We start from the raw sequence: 19,277 nt of genomic DNA on the forward strand, positions 1-19,277 counted from the left end.
AGAGGTAAATCAATAACAATTACAATTTTAACAATATTTAAAGTGTAATTTATGAGATTTTTTTATCTTTCTTTGCAAAAGGCAAAAAGTTGATCATACTGATTTCAACGTTAACGATTCAGTAGTTTGGATATACACTGGATCAAACACTATCATAACATCTTTGATGTTTCAGTATACTTTATTTTCGAAAAAACATCCCATGTTTTGGTTGTGACTGCACATTTTCAGTAATGACTTTAGAATATAACTAACTAAAATACAAAAAAGAAATGCATAACTACTAAAATGTTGCTTATTTCCTCGATTATGTGTTCCCCACTACTGAAACAATGATGACGTAATTGATTATATATATATATATATATATTTTTTTTTTTTTTTTCATAAGTTGAAATTTATGGGTTAGGGTTCGGGACAAACACCTCCGAGTTAAAAGTAGCCTACCCAATAAATTATTATTTTATATATTTTAAGATTACTGATATTTTAATAAATAAAAGGTTTACAAAGAAGTAGTTTACCGAAAAGACCCTCAGCACATTAACCAATCAGACGGCCCGTTTCAGCGGTCACGTGATCATTCAACATGGCTCCTTACTGAACGCATACATGAATGCTTGTGAAGAAATAAACTGATTCACATAATTTAATGCTCTATTTTGCTCCATGACACATGTGAAGCAAGGTAAGCCCACTGTTTATTTATTAAAAATATTTTAAAGCGAAAAACACCGCCACGTTTTCTCTCTAAGTAATGTTTAATTGCACGTAACAATAAGTGCAATGATACATTAAATATAGTCTCCACTGTATTCGTGGTCGCATTTGTCACTCACCATAGCTTTGCACTGCATTTATAATTATATGCATTATTACATCATTCACCTCTCTGACTGTGAAAACAGATGAAGCTTCGAGTCCAGCTGCAGTGCAAGAACTTGCACGAGTATCTGAAGGAACTGAGTCCAGAGATCCTCGACAGACTCTACAATCACCCAGCGACATGTCTGGCAGTCTACAGGTCCACCTGGCTTTAGTGTTTACATATACATACTACATCTATACATGTATGAATTGCATTTGATTAGATAATGAAACATAACAGCAAATGGCATTTGTTTAAAAGAAAGAGAGAGGAATGTACAATATACTTTTCAGGCCAACAAAATTATTACATAAACAAAACGTTTCTTACATTTCTAACATACACTTCCAGTTAAAAGTCTTTGAACAGTGAGATTTTTTATGTTTTTTAAAGAATTCTCTTCTGCTCATCAATGCTGCATTTATTTTCTCAGAAAGAGCAAAAACAGTATTATTGAGAAATATTTTTACCATTAAAAATGACTGCTTTCTATTTGAATGAATTGTCAAATGTAATTTATTCCTGTGATTTCAAAGCTGAAATTTCAGCCTCGTTACTCCAGTCTCACATGATCCTTCAGAAGTCATTCTGATATTCTGTTTTGCTGCTCAAAAAACATTAAACATTAAGATTATAGAAATTAAAGAGAATTAAAATAAATGGAGAAATTAATTATTTAAAAATCTTACTGTTCAAATCTTTTTATTGCTCGTGTGTAAAGCATATTTTTCTGTGCTGGTTTGATTGCATCTAATAATATTCAGAATTTTTATATGTGGCTTAACAGTACAAATACATTTGTGGCCTATTATAATAATAAATCTTGGGTTACTCAGAGATGAATGCTGGTTGGCTCTCTCTCATTCCTCTTTGTACAGGGAACTTCCATCACTGGCAAAGAATTATGTGATGCGGATGCTGTTTTTAGACCATCCTCTTCCACAAGCTGCAGTCGCGCTGTGGGTCAAAAAAGACAGTCAAAAGTGAGTGCAATAGTTCTATCATTCAAATTCATAAAGTTCAGCTTTGCCACCACTGTAATAAATAACATTTCACAATACATTAAAGCAGAAAATCATTATTTTGAATCATAAAATTAGTTTTTAATCAAATGAATGCAGCCTTGATGAGACATCTTACCCACCCCCAGTAGGGTCATGTATCTTTTTCTTATTTAAGTGTTTGTTTGCTCTTCCTAGAGACCACGATCAGTGTGTGTCTGTGTTAACCGGGCTACGGCTCTGGCACAGTCAGCACCTTCAAGGTGGACTTCAAGGCTTTGTGCTGAACCCTGTGTTTAAAGACAACCTGAGAACAGCACTTCTAGGCGGGTGAGGAACACAGTTTGCATTGAGAACCATCGTGGTGTTGTGGCAGCAGATTTACTGGATGTTCACTTTGTCAGGGGTAAACCGTGGGCAGATGAGGGTAGTAACCTGGGTCCTGATCGTCATGTGAGGGATGTAGAGAGTCTGGACCGCTATGCCATGGAGCGCTGGGAGGTCATCCTTCACTTCATGGTGGGCTCTCCCAGCGCAGCCGTCAGCCAGGATCTGGCCCAGCTCCTCATACAGGCCGGGCTCATGAAGAGGTAGAGCACACCATCACTCCACTCATGCACCAACTAAAGTAGGTCAGACATGATCTTGATCTGTTTTTTCTCTCTTAGCGAGACTGGTGAGGCTCCTTGTATCACATCGGCAGGGTTTCAGTTCCTGCTGCTGGACACAGCATCTCAGCTGTGGTACTTCACCCTGCAGTACCTCAAGACAGCACAGGTCAGTGCGTGACATATAGAGTCTCTACATTAAATGTCAGATTTACAAACAGCTTGCGCCAGCGCAAAAACACTTTTGGCACTGTCAGGATTCACTAAAGCCACACAGTGAAAAAAATTAAATAGCAATGAACTTATTGCATATGCATTTGTAGCAGTTTCCCTTTAAGACTCAAAATTTATTGGAAAATAATATTTAGATGAATTATGCAAGGTGATTAACTAAGATTTGCGAACTTCTCATTTATGAGTAAAGGTGAAAAGATTTAAGTTTTGAATGTTACCATGTTATTACTGCATCTACGCCTTTTTGATTCATTAAAAAATTAGAAGTTATTAGAAATTTTAAATTACACATAAATCACTCCAAAAACTATGAACCAAAAACATTTTTTTAAATATTGATGAGTAGTCTTATTTGAATTTATCATTGTATGAAATTTTTATGTATCTCTTCAAACAGTCAAAACAGACCCGAATGCATTATGAGGGTTAAACCATGTCGTGCTTGCCATGGCTGTGATTAGTTGCTAGTTTGCACTGCTATGGTTGATTGCGTTGGTCATTATGGATATGATCTGGCTGCGTCTGTGTTCTTTAATGTGTGTGTTGCTCTTAGGACATCCCCAGATCTTTCCACTCCCATCAGTGCTTTAATGAAATTGCACTCTAACGCTAATTTGCCATATTTAGTGAATCTGGCCCTAAATATCCCCTACTTAAGGTTTACATGAACAGATTAGTCCAATAAAGGATTCTTATGTACCCAGTTGAAATTATGAATAACATTTATGTGCATGCAAAAAATGCAATAACAGCAAGAAGCTTCTGAGTCCTGTTGGAAGAAGATAAACAACTTAGCATGCAACAACTGTGTGTTTGCCTTTCTAACATACGGAAAGACATGGCTTTTTTCATGCTCTGCTAACTTTGCCTAACAAAAATTGAGAATTTGAAAAAGCATCCCAAAATTATGTTTATCTTATGAAAACAAACGGCCTTCAATAACTAGACATCTGAATTAGAGAAATTTGCAAAGATCACTGGGTGAGAGAATTCCTGCACTGCGAATGCGAACAAGGTGTTTTTGAATCTGATTCCCTTTTGAATCTGAATCTGAATCCCTCAAGGTGTTTACATGATGACTTTTCATTCCAGATGAGCTGATTGTATTATTAGGCTGCATGTAAAACATGGTTAGTGTGATGGAAAATGTGGTTCCATCTCCTCATTAACAGTCTGATCTGTGGTCTTCATAGTCGAGAGGAATGGACCTGGTGGAGATTCTTTCCTTTTTGTTCCAGCTGAGTTTTTCCACTCTTGGTAGGGTGAGTGCTGCTTTTACAAAGCCAAGTATAGCATATGAGTCATAGATAAAAGCCATTACTTGTCGTAATTAAATTAAAGTCATTTGCCAGAGTCCCATGAAATAGGACTGCTCCTTAAAATGTTTTGTTTTGTAGTGTGATTGTTGTTTTTCTTGCAGGATTATTCTGTGGAGGGCATGAGTGAGTCTCTGCTCACATTTTTGCAACATTTACGAGAGTTCGGTCTGGTTTTCCAAAGAAAGGTCAGGCATCGCGTAAAAGTACTGAATAGCAGTCAAACTAATAATTATATGAATGTTAATAATGATTGTTTTTTTTGTTTTTTTTAACACACATACACACTACCATTTTTTGCATTAAGATTTTTAAATGTTTTTTAAGAAGTCTCTTATGTTCACCAAGGCTGCATTTATTTGATTAAAAATACAGTACAAACAGTAATATTCTGAAATTATTTTCTATATGAAAATATTGTAAAATGTAATGTATTCCTGTGATGCAAAGCTGAATTTTCAGCATCATTACTCATTACTGTCACATGATCCTTCAGAAATCATATGCTGATTTTCTGCTCAAGAAATATTTATTATTATTATCAATGTTAAAATGCTTCATAATTTTTATGGAAACTGTGATACTTTTTTCCTCAGGATTGTTTGATGAAGATAAAATTCAAAATAAAATTCTTTCACTTTTACTTTCACTTTCAAATAACGGCATTTATTTGAAATAGAAATCTTTTGTAACCGAATAAATGTCTTTATTGATACTTTTGCTAGATTTAATGCCTGGTTGCTGAATAAAAATATTTTACTAACCCCAAAGTTTTGAATAGTGGTTGTATGTAAATAATAATAATAATAATAATAATAATAATAAAATTGTCAAGTTGCTTTTATAATTGTATAGTAATCTAAAATTCTGTTTTATTTTTTTTTTTACTTTAAATATGTCTTAAACAAGCTCTGACACCAGTTTGCATCATCTTTCCACAGAGGAAGTCAAGGAGGTACTACCCCACCAGGTTGGCCATAACTCTAGCTGCAGGGGTCACAGTAAACCCTGCCTCTGGATCTGCTTCGACTGCACTCGGAGCCACGGCGGGAACAGGAGACACAGGCTTCATCGTTGTAGAAACGAATTACCGTCTGTATGCCTACACAAGTATGTCACACACATCACACACACTGACTTGTCTATAAGGCAATACACTGTACGAGATCAGTCGAGATCAGTCGCACTTCCTCCATCTCTCTCCGACAGACTCTGAGCTCCAGATTGCACTAGTAGCTCTATTTAGCGAGATGCTGTATCGGTTTCCTAACCTGGTGGTTGCACAGGTAACCAGAGAGTCAGTGCAGCAGGCCATCGCTAACGGCATTACTGCACAGCAGGTGAGAGACACACAACCTGTCGCTCTGCAGATTGGTTTGCTCTTCTAATGACAGGGTTGTTTTGACATGTATTTTGGGATTTCAGATCATTCACTTCTTAAGGACCCGAGCTCACCCAGTAATGCTTAAACAGGTAATTGCTAACAGGATTAATTTTTACCGTTATGCAAATAAAAAGGGTTTGATTTAAATCTTGCATTAACTGAACAAACTTAGAACAGTTTGAGGCCTGGGGGATTATAGCTAAGAAATTATTGCATTTAAAGCAATGCATAATTATCATTTATAATAATGAATCATTATTACAATTGTTTTAATTCATTAAATGCAGTGGCATATTTTTTGAAAGTTCATATCAGCCTGGTCTCCTTTTAAAAAGCCAACAGGATTTTTCAATGGGGTTCTTGATTTGCAAGAAATGTGACCAACAAAAGGTTACTATTCTAACACTTTTACACTTTTCATTGTGGTAATCTTCAATATAATTCAAGTTTTATGAATTTTGAAGCCAAAGTACAATCACCTGAAGTAAAAAGCTAAACATAGGCTTTAAACACACAAATGGTAGTCAGTAACTTACTATTTTATAGTAAAACACAGTCTATAGTTTCCCCTTATAGGCTTAGATGTCCCTTATGTGTCTCCCTTGTGCAATATGGTGATGTTTATCATAAAAACATTCTATACTGCTATGCAAATATTCACTGCTGGATGCATGAACATGTTTCCCTGTTTCATTCTGTGTTTCAGACCCCTGTTCTTCCCCCAACCATCACAGATCAGATCAGACTGTGGGAGCTCGAGAAAGATCGCTTACAGTTCACTGAGGGTGAGTCTGTCTTTCTGCATATCTGCATTCTGTAGTTCCATAGCAAATTTTACATAGTTTTTCCCTCAGATAACACTGTTACAAAATACGTGATTATTTTTATACATTAGTAATTTCAGTTATTTAAATAATACGGTGTTACCATCGCATTTAAATGTAACCTTTAGAAACGTCTGTTTCCATTTTAATAAAAAAAGAAATTACATCGTGTTGATATTATGGCATAAAGAATTTGTTTCCATTCCAAGGGTGACCTGCGGGGTTCGTTCTCTCAAATGTAAATGTCAGGCTGAATAAGAAGTGTGTTAGAGAAATGCAATGCAAATAAAAAAATTAGCATTGGAATAAGGTTTGGGGTAAGGGTCAAAAACGCCTCATTCATGCATTTTGTCTATTTTAAACCACGTTTTTCTTTCTTTCAGGAGTGTTGTACAACCAGTTTCTATCCCAGGTTGATTTTGAAGTGTTGCGGGACAGGGCTCAGGTAAAGAATATAATCTTTCTATGTGTACTCGCTGTGCTTTATTAAGCTGTCTGCAGCTGTCTGTCCTGCAGTGATGCACAGAATACTGACAGTATAAGGTCTGTCCTGCAGGGTTTAGGTGTGCTGGTTTGGCAGAACCCCGCTCACAGGGTCATGGTGGTGACGCCACATGGACACAGCGAGGTTAAGCGATTCTGGAAGAGACAAAAGAGCCATACATAGAGGAATAAAGAAGAACAGCCCTGAAAGACTTCACTTGAGAATTATTCTGAAAATTACAGCTTATAGATGGACGGGAGTTATCAAGTTCATCTGTCTAGAAAAAGAAACTGTTTCTATACATCGTTCAAAACTTTTTACTGTTTATGAGAGGTATATGCATTATTACTTCCTTATTCACTGGATTTATGTTTGTGTCTGAGGTAAACTGACTAAAATATATATGGTTTACACTGATTGCGATCTCTTTTGTTTGATGATATGGAAATTTGGTCCAAGAAATTGATAACATGGAAACGTAGGCCATGAAATTTAATTAGGGGTAAAATTACAGAATTCAGTTGCAGCTTTTAGGATGATGAAGAGGAATAAATTGAAGTATTAATGGGTAAATCTTATAAAAACTTCCAGTTCACATTTCCCACTATTTGTAAAGGATAAATGAATACAATTTATATCTAATAGAATTATGAATAACAATTATATAATTATATTTTAAATAAAATAAATATTTTTTTAGAGACCATTTATATATTATTTTCATGACTATTTCTGTGTCCACAACAAATTTTCATTAAAATGAATGGAATAAATAATAGAAATCAAGGCTAATGATGTATTTTCTTTTCAATATGGTAATAAGAAAAATACGTAAATGCACTTAATTAACAAAATAATGTTTATAATATCACACGTTTTAATGTAATTTATTCAATTTGATGTTTTCAGGATAAAAATAGTTTTAAACGTGAAATACTTGATGGGTTTCTCAGATTCTCATATTTTACCTAAACTTAGTTGTTTTAGCTAGTATAATATAACTGGTGATAAGACAGGATTTTTTTTTCCTGAGTTACTTATAGTCTACTGTTTGAAGATCCCAAATTAATTTAGATTATATTATGATATGGTTTTACAGTAACAATAACTGGAGTAACGTAACTAAGAGGGAACTTTGGGTTCAGTGGAAAATGTTTGTAACGATCAAAATAATAAGACAGCTAGAGAGAGGAGAAATAGCGAGGTTAAGAAATCACGGAAACTATTGAGAGTGTCAGTCTACTAAATTATCACTGTATTTGTGAGCCCTGAGCAGTGCGGTCTGGAGACTGTAGATGTTGTGATTTCTGCAGTTAGCCGCGAAGCTAACGGTTCAGCTCGGGTCATTCTGCGCCGTCAGCTCCTCTGCGTGACGCTTCCGCTGCAAACAACACGCCTGCGCCGTTAAATGACTCTCCTTCACCGATTATGTAGCACTTTACCAGCAAAGACTCGGGTAGATATATATTTATAGGCATGGCAAACATATAAGCACTTATATTTTCTGATTTCTAAGAACAAAACGGGTCATTCTCAAGGCCACGGATGGAACCGGGGCGTCAACGTGAGAACCCCCCCGGGTCCGGGGAGCCTGAGTCCGGGGAGTGGAGAGAGCAGAGTGCCGCGGTGGACACCGGAGAGAGGGACGACACCCTGAAAAACAGAAGCGGGGATGGAGGAAACGAGGAAATCACGAGCAAAACCGAGAGCACTGTGGTGGAAGGGAAAGATAAGGCGGAGTTTTATGAAGATAAGGAGGAATATGAGGAAGATCTGGACCCCAGGATTCAGGTATTAGGATTTGGACCCAAAATAAACCTGATACTGTGACTATGACCCTGAACTTCGTGAACTATGATATATATTATTCACAGTTTGCTTCTATTCATAGAATATAATAGCAAAATGTTAGAATAAGATTTGCTGGTCTGTGATTTTACCGGTTTAATATAAATGCATATGCCTCTGTCTGTTATTTAATACTTCTATTAATAGTAAATGAATGTCAACTATTTTGTCAGGAGGAGCTGGAGCACTTGAATCAGGCCAGTGATGAGATCAACAGACTGGAACTACAGCTGGATGTGAGTAATGTGTATGACACTAGGGACGTGTCTCAAAATCTAGTGAGTTGCCTACTTAGACATAGACGGTGTCTTTAGATGTTATGGGTACACATCCTGATGCACACGTGATGAAACACCTAAGACTAAGAGTTTTGAATGATATAATGTCTTGCCATTACATCTGGCAACAGTAGTTAATAATAGCATTCACTTCACACCTGTTCTATTGTCTCACCGTTTTTTTTTTTTTTTTGTGAAGCCAGAATTAGGTCCAATATTTTTCAGTGGGTGCATGACCATAAATATAATTATTTTTAATGATCAGTGGCTATACTATGTCTGGTGAGAAGGGCTGATATAGTGATAATTTATATTCAATATAATGCAATAAAGCTATTTAACAACTGTTAATGAGATGTGCACAAAAATTGCTGTTCAAAACTTTGGGATCTGTAAGACATTTGTAAAAGAAATGTATTGTTCAATAAGGATGCATAAAACTGTTCAAGAGTAACAGTAAAGATGTGATCATTTTAAAAACTATTATGGCTTAAGCAGCAAAAAATTTTTCAACATGAATAATAATAATAATAATAAATGTTTATGGAGAAGCAAATCAGCATATCAGAATGATTTCTGAAGGATCGTGTGTCACTGAAGGCTGGAGTGATGGCTCCTGAAAATTAAGCTTTGCATCGCAGAAATAAATTACATTTTAAAATATATTCAGATTGAAAATAATAATTTTTGTTTATAATAATATTCCACAATACTGCTGTTTTGCTCTGCATTCTTGGTGAGCATAAGGGACTTCTTTCAAAAACATTGAAAAATAACCCAAAACCTTTGAATGGTAGTGTGTATGACACAATCTTTTACACAATATTGTCTCAAAACAGGTTTAAGTTGTGAGTGCTGATCAGTTGAGAACCACTAAATTTGAGTATTAATATATGTATTGTTTACGTGCTTTACGCAACATGCCAAGTTAAGCATTGTGTTTCCCTCACTCTCTTTATCTCTGTCTAACACTCGTTTAGGAAGCGAGATCCAGCTACAGGAGGATCCTCACAGACTCCGCACGCAAACTCAACGCTCAGGGCTCTCAGCTGGGAGCCTGCATCGAGAAAGCCAGACCTTACTACGAAGCCCGTAGACTCGCTAAAGAGGTGTGTGTGTGTGTGTGTGTGTTTGAGAGCAAGAGAGCATAATATTGCATGTTTGTGTGCTTCATATCTACTCAGATGAGTTCAAGATGTTTTTGTACTTTGCTGATTCATTTCCAGTCTCATTATTGTGTAAAATCCTTCCGCTGAACCACTAAAAACTGTTCTCAGTGCAGTGATCATTATGGTGAAAGAGCGAGTGTGTTAATGTGACCAACCCTGATAACACGAGATGTGATTTGCACATCATTTTTCATTAGCATTTTGCAGCCAATTTCAAATATGTAAGTGAACTGATGAAAATCGTTTAGCCGAGGCTATAGAGAGTGATTGAAAACACTGAATTAAAACTTTCAGTCCTTCTCATGAGAAACTGTAAATAAGAACGAGTAGACAAGCTCAATAAATGTAGTCGTTTTCCATATTGATTAAGTTTTACAATTCAAAATAGCTGTATTTTAAAGTATAATTTATTTCTGTGCTGCAAAGCTAAATTTTTATGTAACTGTCTTTACATTATTCATTTGATGAATAACGGTAAATTTCTGCAAATCTGTGGCAGTTACGGAGGGATTTGGGCAAGTGATAAAACTCTGGGGCCTGCGCTTTATTGCTATGAATTGTCATTATTGTTCCACATCCTCGTAGGTTTGTGGGGCTGTGGGTTATTTCATGTGCAAGAAAAGCAGCCCGTGAAATGCTTGCCAAAGCAGAAAAATGTGCTGTTGCTTCCAGATCTCGAATACTGAAAACCACATCGTATTTGATGCTTAACTCCAATAAATCAAATGGGAAAAACATTTGATTATAATCAAATATATCTATATTTTCATGTTTTTTCTAGCAAAGCAAATTTTGGAAGTGCACTGAAAACATTTTCATTCATTTTGGCATAGACAAAATATGTTGAAGGTACATGTTATTTGGCAACATGCTTGAGCGAAGTATTCATAGTGACTTCGCCACAAGCTTTGCATTTTTAAGACCGAATGTTAAGTTAAAATAGTCCAACCTTTGACAAAACATGTCTCGAGAACTCTATATTCTGTTCTTTTTCTTTGCTCTCTGAGCACAGGGATACTTTTTATCTAGCCTCCTTCATTAGAAACATGTCTGTGTCGAGTGAACCCAAAACCAGCCAAATTCTACAGGGCTTTCTTAAGACTGATTTAGTCGACTATTCATGCAGGCAACCCACAGTCTGGTAAATTCTGAAAATCTGTTTTTTGCACATACACAAATTTAAAGCAAGATCCAGTGCCTCTAATAATTTTGAATTCAGTTCCTGTATTTTCGTCTTGCACCTTCTGATAGGGTTTCCTGAGAAATATGGCATAGTTTTCTGAAAATGATGTGTCTGCTTTTAATAATGACCTTATGCTTTCGCAAACCCTTTTATAGGCATATTTTCTCCTCCGTAGTGATTTGAATAAATCTCTATCGATGAATATTGTGCAAAATAATATTATATTCACAAACTTTTCAGTTATAAACAAGAGCGCCATCCTAATTTTATATTCAGCCTTACCTGCAAAGATTTTCAGGTCTCACAACTGAATTTTGAGAGTGAGTTCAATTAAAATGTGCTGTACGAACTGCAATGAAGATCCAATCTTTTCTGCATGAATGTGTTTTGTTTTCTCAACTACTCTCTTTATTAAGCTTGGACTTGAAGAATGTGGTTCCAGTTCTGATGAGACTCTGGAGTTACACATGTCATAATCATAGATATTAACTTTTGTTCCTGTCACTATGTTTAAAGGTGATATTCATGCCAATCCAGCAATAAAAAGGGCTTGGCTTCAGATATTAATTCATGCAGACATCATTTGTTCCCCTCCTGTAAACTGAATATTTGTAGAGGCTGCTAGTAAATGCAATTGTCGATATGAACGTAGCCAAAGTCAGGTATCATCCTTGGCGAGGATGCCATATTTCCAGCAAGTTATCCCAATGAAATCTGGCCTGCCATTCCCGGTTCCAGACTTTTATTGATTGGTCTGGGTGTTCAGATCTGTGCACAGCAATTTTCACCGCCAGGCTTTTTGAGTTAAATGGTTTTCAAATCCAGCCTTGTTTGTGGTATGATTGGATTGGATGTCAACTTTACAGTCCTCAACTCCTATTGGCCATTTCATCCTCATTATATAAAGTGGATGGTTATGGCTTTGTGGTATGAGAAGTACTATACAGAGTACTTCTCTCTTATATTTTCTTTTATTACATAAGTAATATTGCTGTTAAATTGTTATATTCTTTCATACTGATCCCACATCCCATAGCTAGTGTTTTATTACATACATATAACCTGATATAAAGTTTGGAAGGATTTGCAGTGCCTATTCACTTTATGTCTCTCTGTAAGGTCAGCTTCGCTTCTTTCGCTTCTTCTGATTGGCTGCATGTTTACAGAGCTGACTGATTGATTGCTATATATGAAATATGACGGATGACCTTACCCACAGGCTCAACAGGAGACCCAGAAGGCTGCGCTGAGGTACGAGAGGGCTGTCTCCATGCACGCGGCTGCCAGAGAGATGGTTTATGTGGCTGAGCAAGGTTTATTGGCTGACAGGAACACATTGGACCCTACCTGGCAAGAGATGCTAAACCACGCCACAGCCAAGGTATAACATAGTGACTCAGCATTGCTCTTTGATAATCACGGTAACAGGCGGTGGCATAAATTTGCACAAAAACACAAATGCTCTTAGGTTTACAACAGGTCTTAATTGCAAAAATCAGTCCCTCATTGTTACAATTGTAGGTTTTGTTGTTAAATCTTAATGTGTCTTCTTTAAATGTGCACAGCTGGTTAGTATGAATTTGATTGTGACAGTGGGAGCAATCAATAATGCTGATGAATGCACACCTAAACTTAAAGATCAAGGTTACATTTCTTCATTTATATTTTATTCAAGCCCTGCCAGTAAAATGAAGCAGAAAAATACTTACACACTATTAAACGGACTTCGTTATTATAATCATTGCCTTAATTCAATTAATCATTCAAGTGAACAGTCAGTAATAAATTAAAGAACAAATTACATGCAAAAAAACAAAATAATACGATGGAACAAAGTTACAGTTGAAGTAAACACTGATTCAGGTTGATTAATTAATTCAAAGTGAGCAGTCAGTAATAAAGTACAGAAAAATAACACAGAATAGAACAAAAATACAAATTACAGTGCTTGAAGTTTTTTAATTGATCGTTCAAGTTATTAGTAATGAAGTAAACAATGCTTCAAGTTTTTTTAATTAATCATTTGACTAACAATCAGTAATTAAAAAAAAATCTAAGAAACTAATTACAGCAGAACATTTTATTACTGACGAAACAGTAATAAAAAAAATCAAAGAAGCAAATTACAAAAGAATAATAACATTGGATGTGCCTCGTCTTACTGTGGATGATTTATTGGTGCATGTTATTCCAAAGAATAAAACTGTCTTTGTTATCTTTAATCCAGATGTAATAACTTTCTCTGCAGTGACTTTTCTCCTGATGTCACTTAGGCTGTATGGTTTTCTGGATCGCCAAAAGGTTATTTTAACAAACTCACATTCAGTCTGGCTCCATTCTCTTTTGTAATGCCCACTTTTAACAATTCCCGGATTGCTTTTTTTTTTTCTCATTCAGTATCATGTCTTACTGAAATGCATCACATTACAGAAATAAACTGGGTTATTCAGGAAATGTATGCTAACTTAAAGAAAATTATATAATTTTAGTAAACCGTAATAAAATATAGAGAAAGAAACAAATTACCAGTAATAGAACAACTTAAACAATAGAACGAAGTAAACTTTATACTGAAGTACCGTACCTTTAACATTCCTGAATGTTATCGTCCATATAAGTTTCTAGAAACTCTTAAGAATACGCTGTTATTGAGAAGTTGATTTGATATTGATATTATAATATATCGATATTATGCGATAGTGTTCCTGTAGCTCAACTGGTAGATAATTGCTTTAGCAAGCGCAAGGTTGGTGGTTTAAATCCCAGGGAACACATGATAGTAGTAAATTGTTAGCCTGAACACAATTTAAGTCGCTTTGGATAAAAGTGCCTGGTAAATGCATAAATCTAAATACTGACTTGTCAAGTCTTTGTATGAATGATACAGAATGATAGGAGAATAAATTAGCTTAAATGTATATTGAGAACAGAACAGGATATCACATTTGACATGTTGCTGTTTTCAGGTGAACGAGGCAGAAGAGGAGCGTTTGAGGAGCGATAGGGAGCACCAGCGTGTCACTCAGCTCTGTCAGGAAGCGGAAGCGCGTGTGCAGACTTTGCAGAAGGCTCTTAAGAGGGTCATTATCAAGTCCAAGCCTTATTTTGAGCTCAAGGCTCAGTTCAACCACATCTTAGAGGTATGCATCAGAGAATGGCCTCTGCTGTAATGGTATTGAAGGTATGCTAGCCATATCGAACAAAATGAATTCCTCTGTGAAATGGATTTGATTCTATGAATTTTTTGCTTGTTTGTTTTAGTCTATTAAATTTTGTAGTATAAAAAAGTAGTATGCATTTTTATAACGTCAGCCAGTTATTGGTTATTGACCATAACATGAAAATAATTGGGTCGAATATCAGTATTTGTAGTACATGCCTAATTATTCTAAAATATTTTTTTCTGATTGGATGATCCTCTGTTCATGTGATTGCTATGGTGTCATTAATATATTTCTTGCATCAACGTGACATATTATCTTTTTATCCATTGTTTTATGATTATCATCACTCATTAACAGGAGCACAAGTCCAAAGTCGTCCAGCTGGAGGAACGGGTGGCGAAGGTGAAGACCCGATATTCTGTTGCCCTCCGCAACCTTGAGCAAATCAGCGAGCAGATACATGCGCAAAGGGGTCGCATTCGTGCTGCCAGAGAGCGCAACAGAGCCTTTGGGGGGCGGAGTTCTCCGGTGGGGGCGGAGTCTGAGGGTGTAATCAAGGCAGGGGCGTATGCAGGGGTGGTGGCCAATCCTTTAATGGATAATGACTGGGGCGATCAGGAGAAAACCAGGCAGTGGGTGGAGAAACACAGGGAGGCGGGCTGGGGCCAAAGAGAGAGGGCGGAAAAGGCGGGGTCAGACTCCATGTCAGTCATCAGCCTGCAAACCATCGCCTCCGACCTAGAGAAGTTCGATTCTGTGGAGCACTTGGGCAACCTTAGTGACGTCGGAAGTATAATAGGTGAGGAGAAAGAGGCGGAGAGCGAGAGAGGATTTAGGGTCAATGATAGAATAGTAGAGAGAGAGGTGGCGAACCTCTCGAGACAGGACGAAGAGAAAGGTGCCTCAGGGACGGACAGACAGCAGAGAGATAGAGAGCGTGAGAGCTTTGTGAAGCAGCACCACAGAAGTATTAGTTTGTGAGGAAACAGGAAATTAGAGTTGCCTGTTACTCCACCCCAATCTTGGAGGGCTAAAGCTTGCCTGAAGGCTTCCAGACGAGCCTCTCAACTGACTACAAATGAATCAGACTGAAAACACTCTGCATTTGCTTAAAGGTGAAGTGTGTAATGTCAGCGCCCCTTGTGGTGGGATTGCAAAACATACAGGTTTCCTGAAACACTCTCTGGTTGGTTACATAAAAGAGCATCACAGTCCCGTCCACAAGCTGGTGCCGGAAGTAAGAATTCAATACAATTTCTGCATTGACAGTTGGGGTATAAGCCATAAAAATTTAACAATACATGGTAGCTTTAAAACCAGCTAAGGCTGTACTAAGCGATAGTATATGCTCATATAAACGCCAAAAGTTCATGGGGCACTAACCTTGTTTTGAGATAAATGCCTTTTATATGCAATGTCTTGGATAAGTACTTCATTAGCCACAATCCTGAACAATCCCACAGTGACTATGTTTCCAAGCTGTTAAAATTCGGGTTATGGTCGGGTTAAGGTCACTATTCGGGTTTCTGAAACATTCGGGATAACCCGTTTACATGCGTGAGCAGAGAGAGTTACTCCTGTATACATTGAATGTGTAATCAGTCGCCAATATCCCGATGTAAACGGCGACGCACGGTTAGCGTCTGGACGTAAGACGCAATATGCGTCATTTCCGATTCTTCTTCCTGTATCCAAAGACTCAAAAGACCAAGATTCCTTGCGAATAGAACATGCGCAGAACACATATTTTGATGGGGATATGCCGAAACGCGTTTACAAGACCATATATTCGGGTTAGAAAAGGGGTACCCCAGGTATAATATCCCAGTTTTTAAAAACCGGGATATGAGCATATCCGGGTTTTTGCCGGTGTTTACATGGCCGTGCGCGACCGGGTTATTGCTAATATCACGGTTTTGAACGGGTTATTGGCTGCATGTAAATGTAGTCAGTGATGCATCCTATTGGTGGAGCTTGTGTAACCGTCTGGTTAAAACCCGCGAAGGTCCATGAAGTCTGAAGATCATTAATAAAAAAATAAAATAAAAACCTGTGTTTGTTTTTGCATGGTAGACTTATCAGTGCAATCATGATCTCCTTGGATGCCATGATGGCTTTTTTCAAGGAGGAAAACAAAAGTGTTCAAAGGGGTTAAACCCACTTCAGATCGGGTCATGTAACGTTAGTTGAGTGTAGTGTGTCCGAGGGTCAGCTTGTGGGTTTTGTAAGGGCCAGCTTGAGGGACAAGACCTACAAAGTTTTGGTGAGTTTTGCAGGGAGGTTGGTAACGTTAGTTAGCATTATCGTCCACTTTAGCTAGGCTACTGTAGCCTTCATACAGTATGAGTCATATCAAGCATTTTATGATGGCACTGTCAAAACAATATTTAGCCTAGGCATACCTTTTTGTGCATTTACTTACATTTGTGTAATAATTCATTGCAACGACAAAGCACTGCACCATGTTGCTGACGTTATCGTTAACCACTTTCACACACGCACACAATATAAAATACACGATAAAATACACAATGATAAATATGATATTCAATACACAATACCTATATAAAACACTATTTATTTACATAATACTGAAATAACTGCTACTACTGCACATTCACTATATAAAATAAAATTCAATGGAGGAAAAAGTTTGTACGGCTGTCGTCAGATTTGGAAGTCGCTCAAAAGACTCGTTCGCGGCTGTGGGCTTCAGTCGAATTCAGTAAGGCGCAGTGGTTTATGGGATGAGTAGTTCCTTCGCTCGAAATGAAAATATGTACACAGTCTTGTACCTTTGACTGTTTTTGGATTTTCTCTTCGTTTTTTCACTCGAAATGATATGTTGTATGCTTATGAGCTCAGCCATAGCTGGTTATCCTCACACATGCTCTAAAACTCTTTAGATACGGATTTTTCCAAAAGTCAATGGGAGAAATGACTGGGAAATTTACTTCCGACACCAGAGCTCTCTCGGGCTGTGGGTGGGACTGTGATGCTCTATTGGTTACATAAACATACAATCCCACCCCCAAACTTATGCCATTGGTTGAGCCAGTTTTGCTGTGTCGGGCTGGTCGGGACGATCAAACTAAAAAATAGAACTTTTTGGGGAAAACAACATACTAGTGGAAACATTATTGCTGCACATTAAATTTGGAGAACTGTAACAAAAATTACACACTCCATCTACTACTAACTATGGAAGCCTGTTTCCACCACAGAGTGAAAACAATTTAATAAAACAGTAATTACATTTCAAAATATATTGTCACAGTTAAGAGTAATAAAGTCTCGATGGGCCTCATTCATTAAACTTTTTTTAATGAGTAATTTGCACATAAAATGGACCTTCCAGAAAACTCTCCTTCAGATTCACAAATGTTCCAAACCTCATATTTGATAAACAAGTATTAAATGAATTTTAGAATCCACAGCATAATTGAATTATGACATCATATTTGTTTAGAGTCGTGATTTGTTTTCATCTTTAATTAATACATTTTTTATATGAAATTCCTAAACACAATTTGTGTTTATTCATGACTCTGAAAAATTACTTGAGAATGGCTTTACAAACAATTTGACACAAAATTCCTGTTCATGTTTCATGAATGAGGCCCATTGTGACATTGCAAGACCTCAAGTTGCAATTATAAGTCACATTTGCAAGTTGTGCTATTTTATGTTATATAAATTGCATGAAATAAACCTACAATAGTCTTGTTAATTGTATTTTTTTTTTTTTTTTGTGATAGTGATAGTGATAGTGATAGTGGAAACTGGCTTCCATAACTAATAGTGCTACACGGTTCAGATGAGCGGAGAGGGTGATGACTAAGATTCAGACTTAGTCAGATTATAATGCATCCATTTTTGGACATAAGAAATAGAGTAATCGAGAGGAAGTAGGATATTAACACACCTCCACTGACTGACGTGGCATTATTGTAAAACTGCACTGTAGCAAAGGGGGTTCAGATGTTCGGCAAATTAATGAATAACAAAAAGGATGGGGGGATGGGGCCGAGGTGATATTTTATTCAGTCCGCAGGGATTTGTAGTTCTTACGCTCTGATCCTGTCTACTTGGTTACTGTTTCAGAATCGGTCAGGGATCAGGTGAACAAAGACAGAAACGACTTCACACAATGCGAAAGAGAGGGAAAACAAATGAAAAATGGATTGAACATTGAAGATCAGACTCACTTCTCTTTCTGTTACCTCTTACTGTACATTGCAGGTCTATGAGTACAGTTGTACACCTCCCTGATAGGCTTCCATTGTTAGTGTAACACTTGTTTTGGTTTGTTTAGGAGAATGAAATTCAACCTGACTCGAAGTCTTTTTTTTTTTGATGATGGATAATATGACGCTGTTGATCGAACTTAACTTGTATGTAACCTGGAATATATATATTTTTTGTAATATTGCTGTATTTGGTTCCCATCTCCGGATCTCTCTCAGTAAGTTTATATCTGGAATAATTATTATTATTTTATTTTTTTGACTGTCAGTTGGTATTATTTTGTGTAACATGTAATATTAAGTTCTAGGTCATCAATTTGTGGCATTATGATATATTTTAGATCTAGGGTACTGTTTTGTATTGATTTTGATCTATTTGAGAGATTTTAGGTCAGTCCAAGAACGTAAGAGGGTCTTGTCTTGACAGAAAGACAAGAAACGGTACATGTTTACAAGTGTGGCAGTTCTGCTGGATTTTTACAAGGAAAGTTGAGTAAATAATACAACAGTTGAGCGACTGAATGAAGAATGATGTGAACTTTAGTTTGAAATCATGTAATATGCTAGCTTTTTGAACAAACCGTGCTGAAGACTGTACAGTATTGTTTGCGAGTTTACACCCCTACTCTCTTCTCCCGAGTTTTTTGTTATTTTTAGATTTTTTAAAAT

At 36.8% G+C, this 19,277-nt stretch overlaps 2 protein-coding genes across 3 annotated transcripts; both read left to right on the plus strand.

Moving 5' to 3' along the window:
- Window positions 1–560: 560 nt before the first annotated feature.
- Window positions 561–7,136, plus strand: LOC113090813 (general transcription factor IIH subunit 4-like). The gene is made up of 14 exons (XM_026256420.1): window positions 561–688; window positions 909–1,024; window positions 1,747–1,851; window positions 2,068–2,199; window positions 2,274–2,459; window positions 2,538–2,646; window positions 3,905–3,973; window positions 4,132–4,215; window positions 4,969–5,137; window positions 5,237–5,367; window positions 5,453–5,500; window positions 6,118–6,196; window positions 6,619–6,680; window positions 6,792–7,136. Exons 2-14 carry the CDS (start codon window positions 909–911, stop codon window positions 6,900–6,902), a joined length of 1,401 nt encoding a protein of 466 aa, XP_026112205.1. The 5' UTR covers window positions 561–688; the 3' UTR covers window positions 6,903–7,136.
- Window positions 7,137–7,837: 701 nt separating this feature from the next.
- Window positions 7,838–15,796, plus strand: LOC113090804 (SH3 domain-binding protein 5-like). Of its 2 annotated transcripts, XM_026256409.1 has the most exons (7): window positions 7,838–8,175; window positions 8,258–8,510; window positions 8,741–8,803; window positions 9,826–9,954; window positions 12,417–12,578; window positions 14,164–14,337; window positions 14,719–15,796. In XM_026256409.1, exons 2-7 carry the CDS (start codon window positions 8,265–8,267, stop codon window positions 15,340–15,342), a joined length of 1,398 nt encoding a protein of 465 aa, XP_026112194.1. In that variant the 5' UTR covers window positions 7,838–8,175; window positions 8,258–8,264; the 3' UTR covers window positions 15,343–15,796. The 2 variants fall into 2 exon arrangements, with proteins under 2 accessions (XP_026112194.1, XP_026112193.1); XM_026256408.1 differs by having other exon boundaries at window positions 7,840–8,510.
- Window positions 15,797–19,277: the final 3,481 nt, after the last annotated feature.

The sequence above is a fragment of the Carassius auratus genome, unplaced genomic scaffold, assembly GCF_003368295.1.
Source record: "Carassius auratus strain Wakin unplaced genomic scaffold, ASM336829v1 scaf_tig00214021, whole genome shotgun sequence".
Lineage (NCBI taxonomy): Eukaryota > Metazoa > Chordata > Actinopteri > Cypriniformes > Cyprinidae > Carassius > Carassius auratus.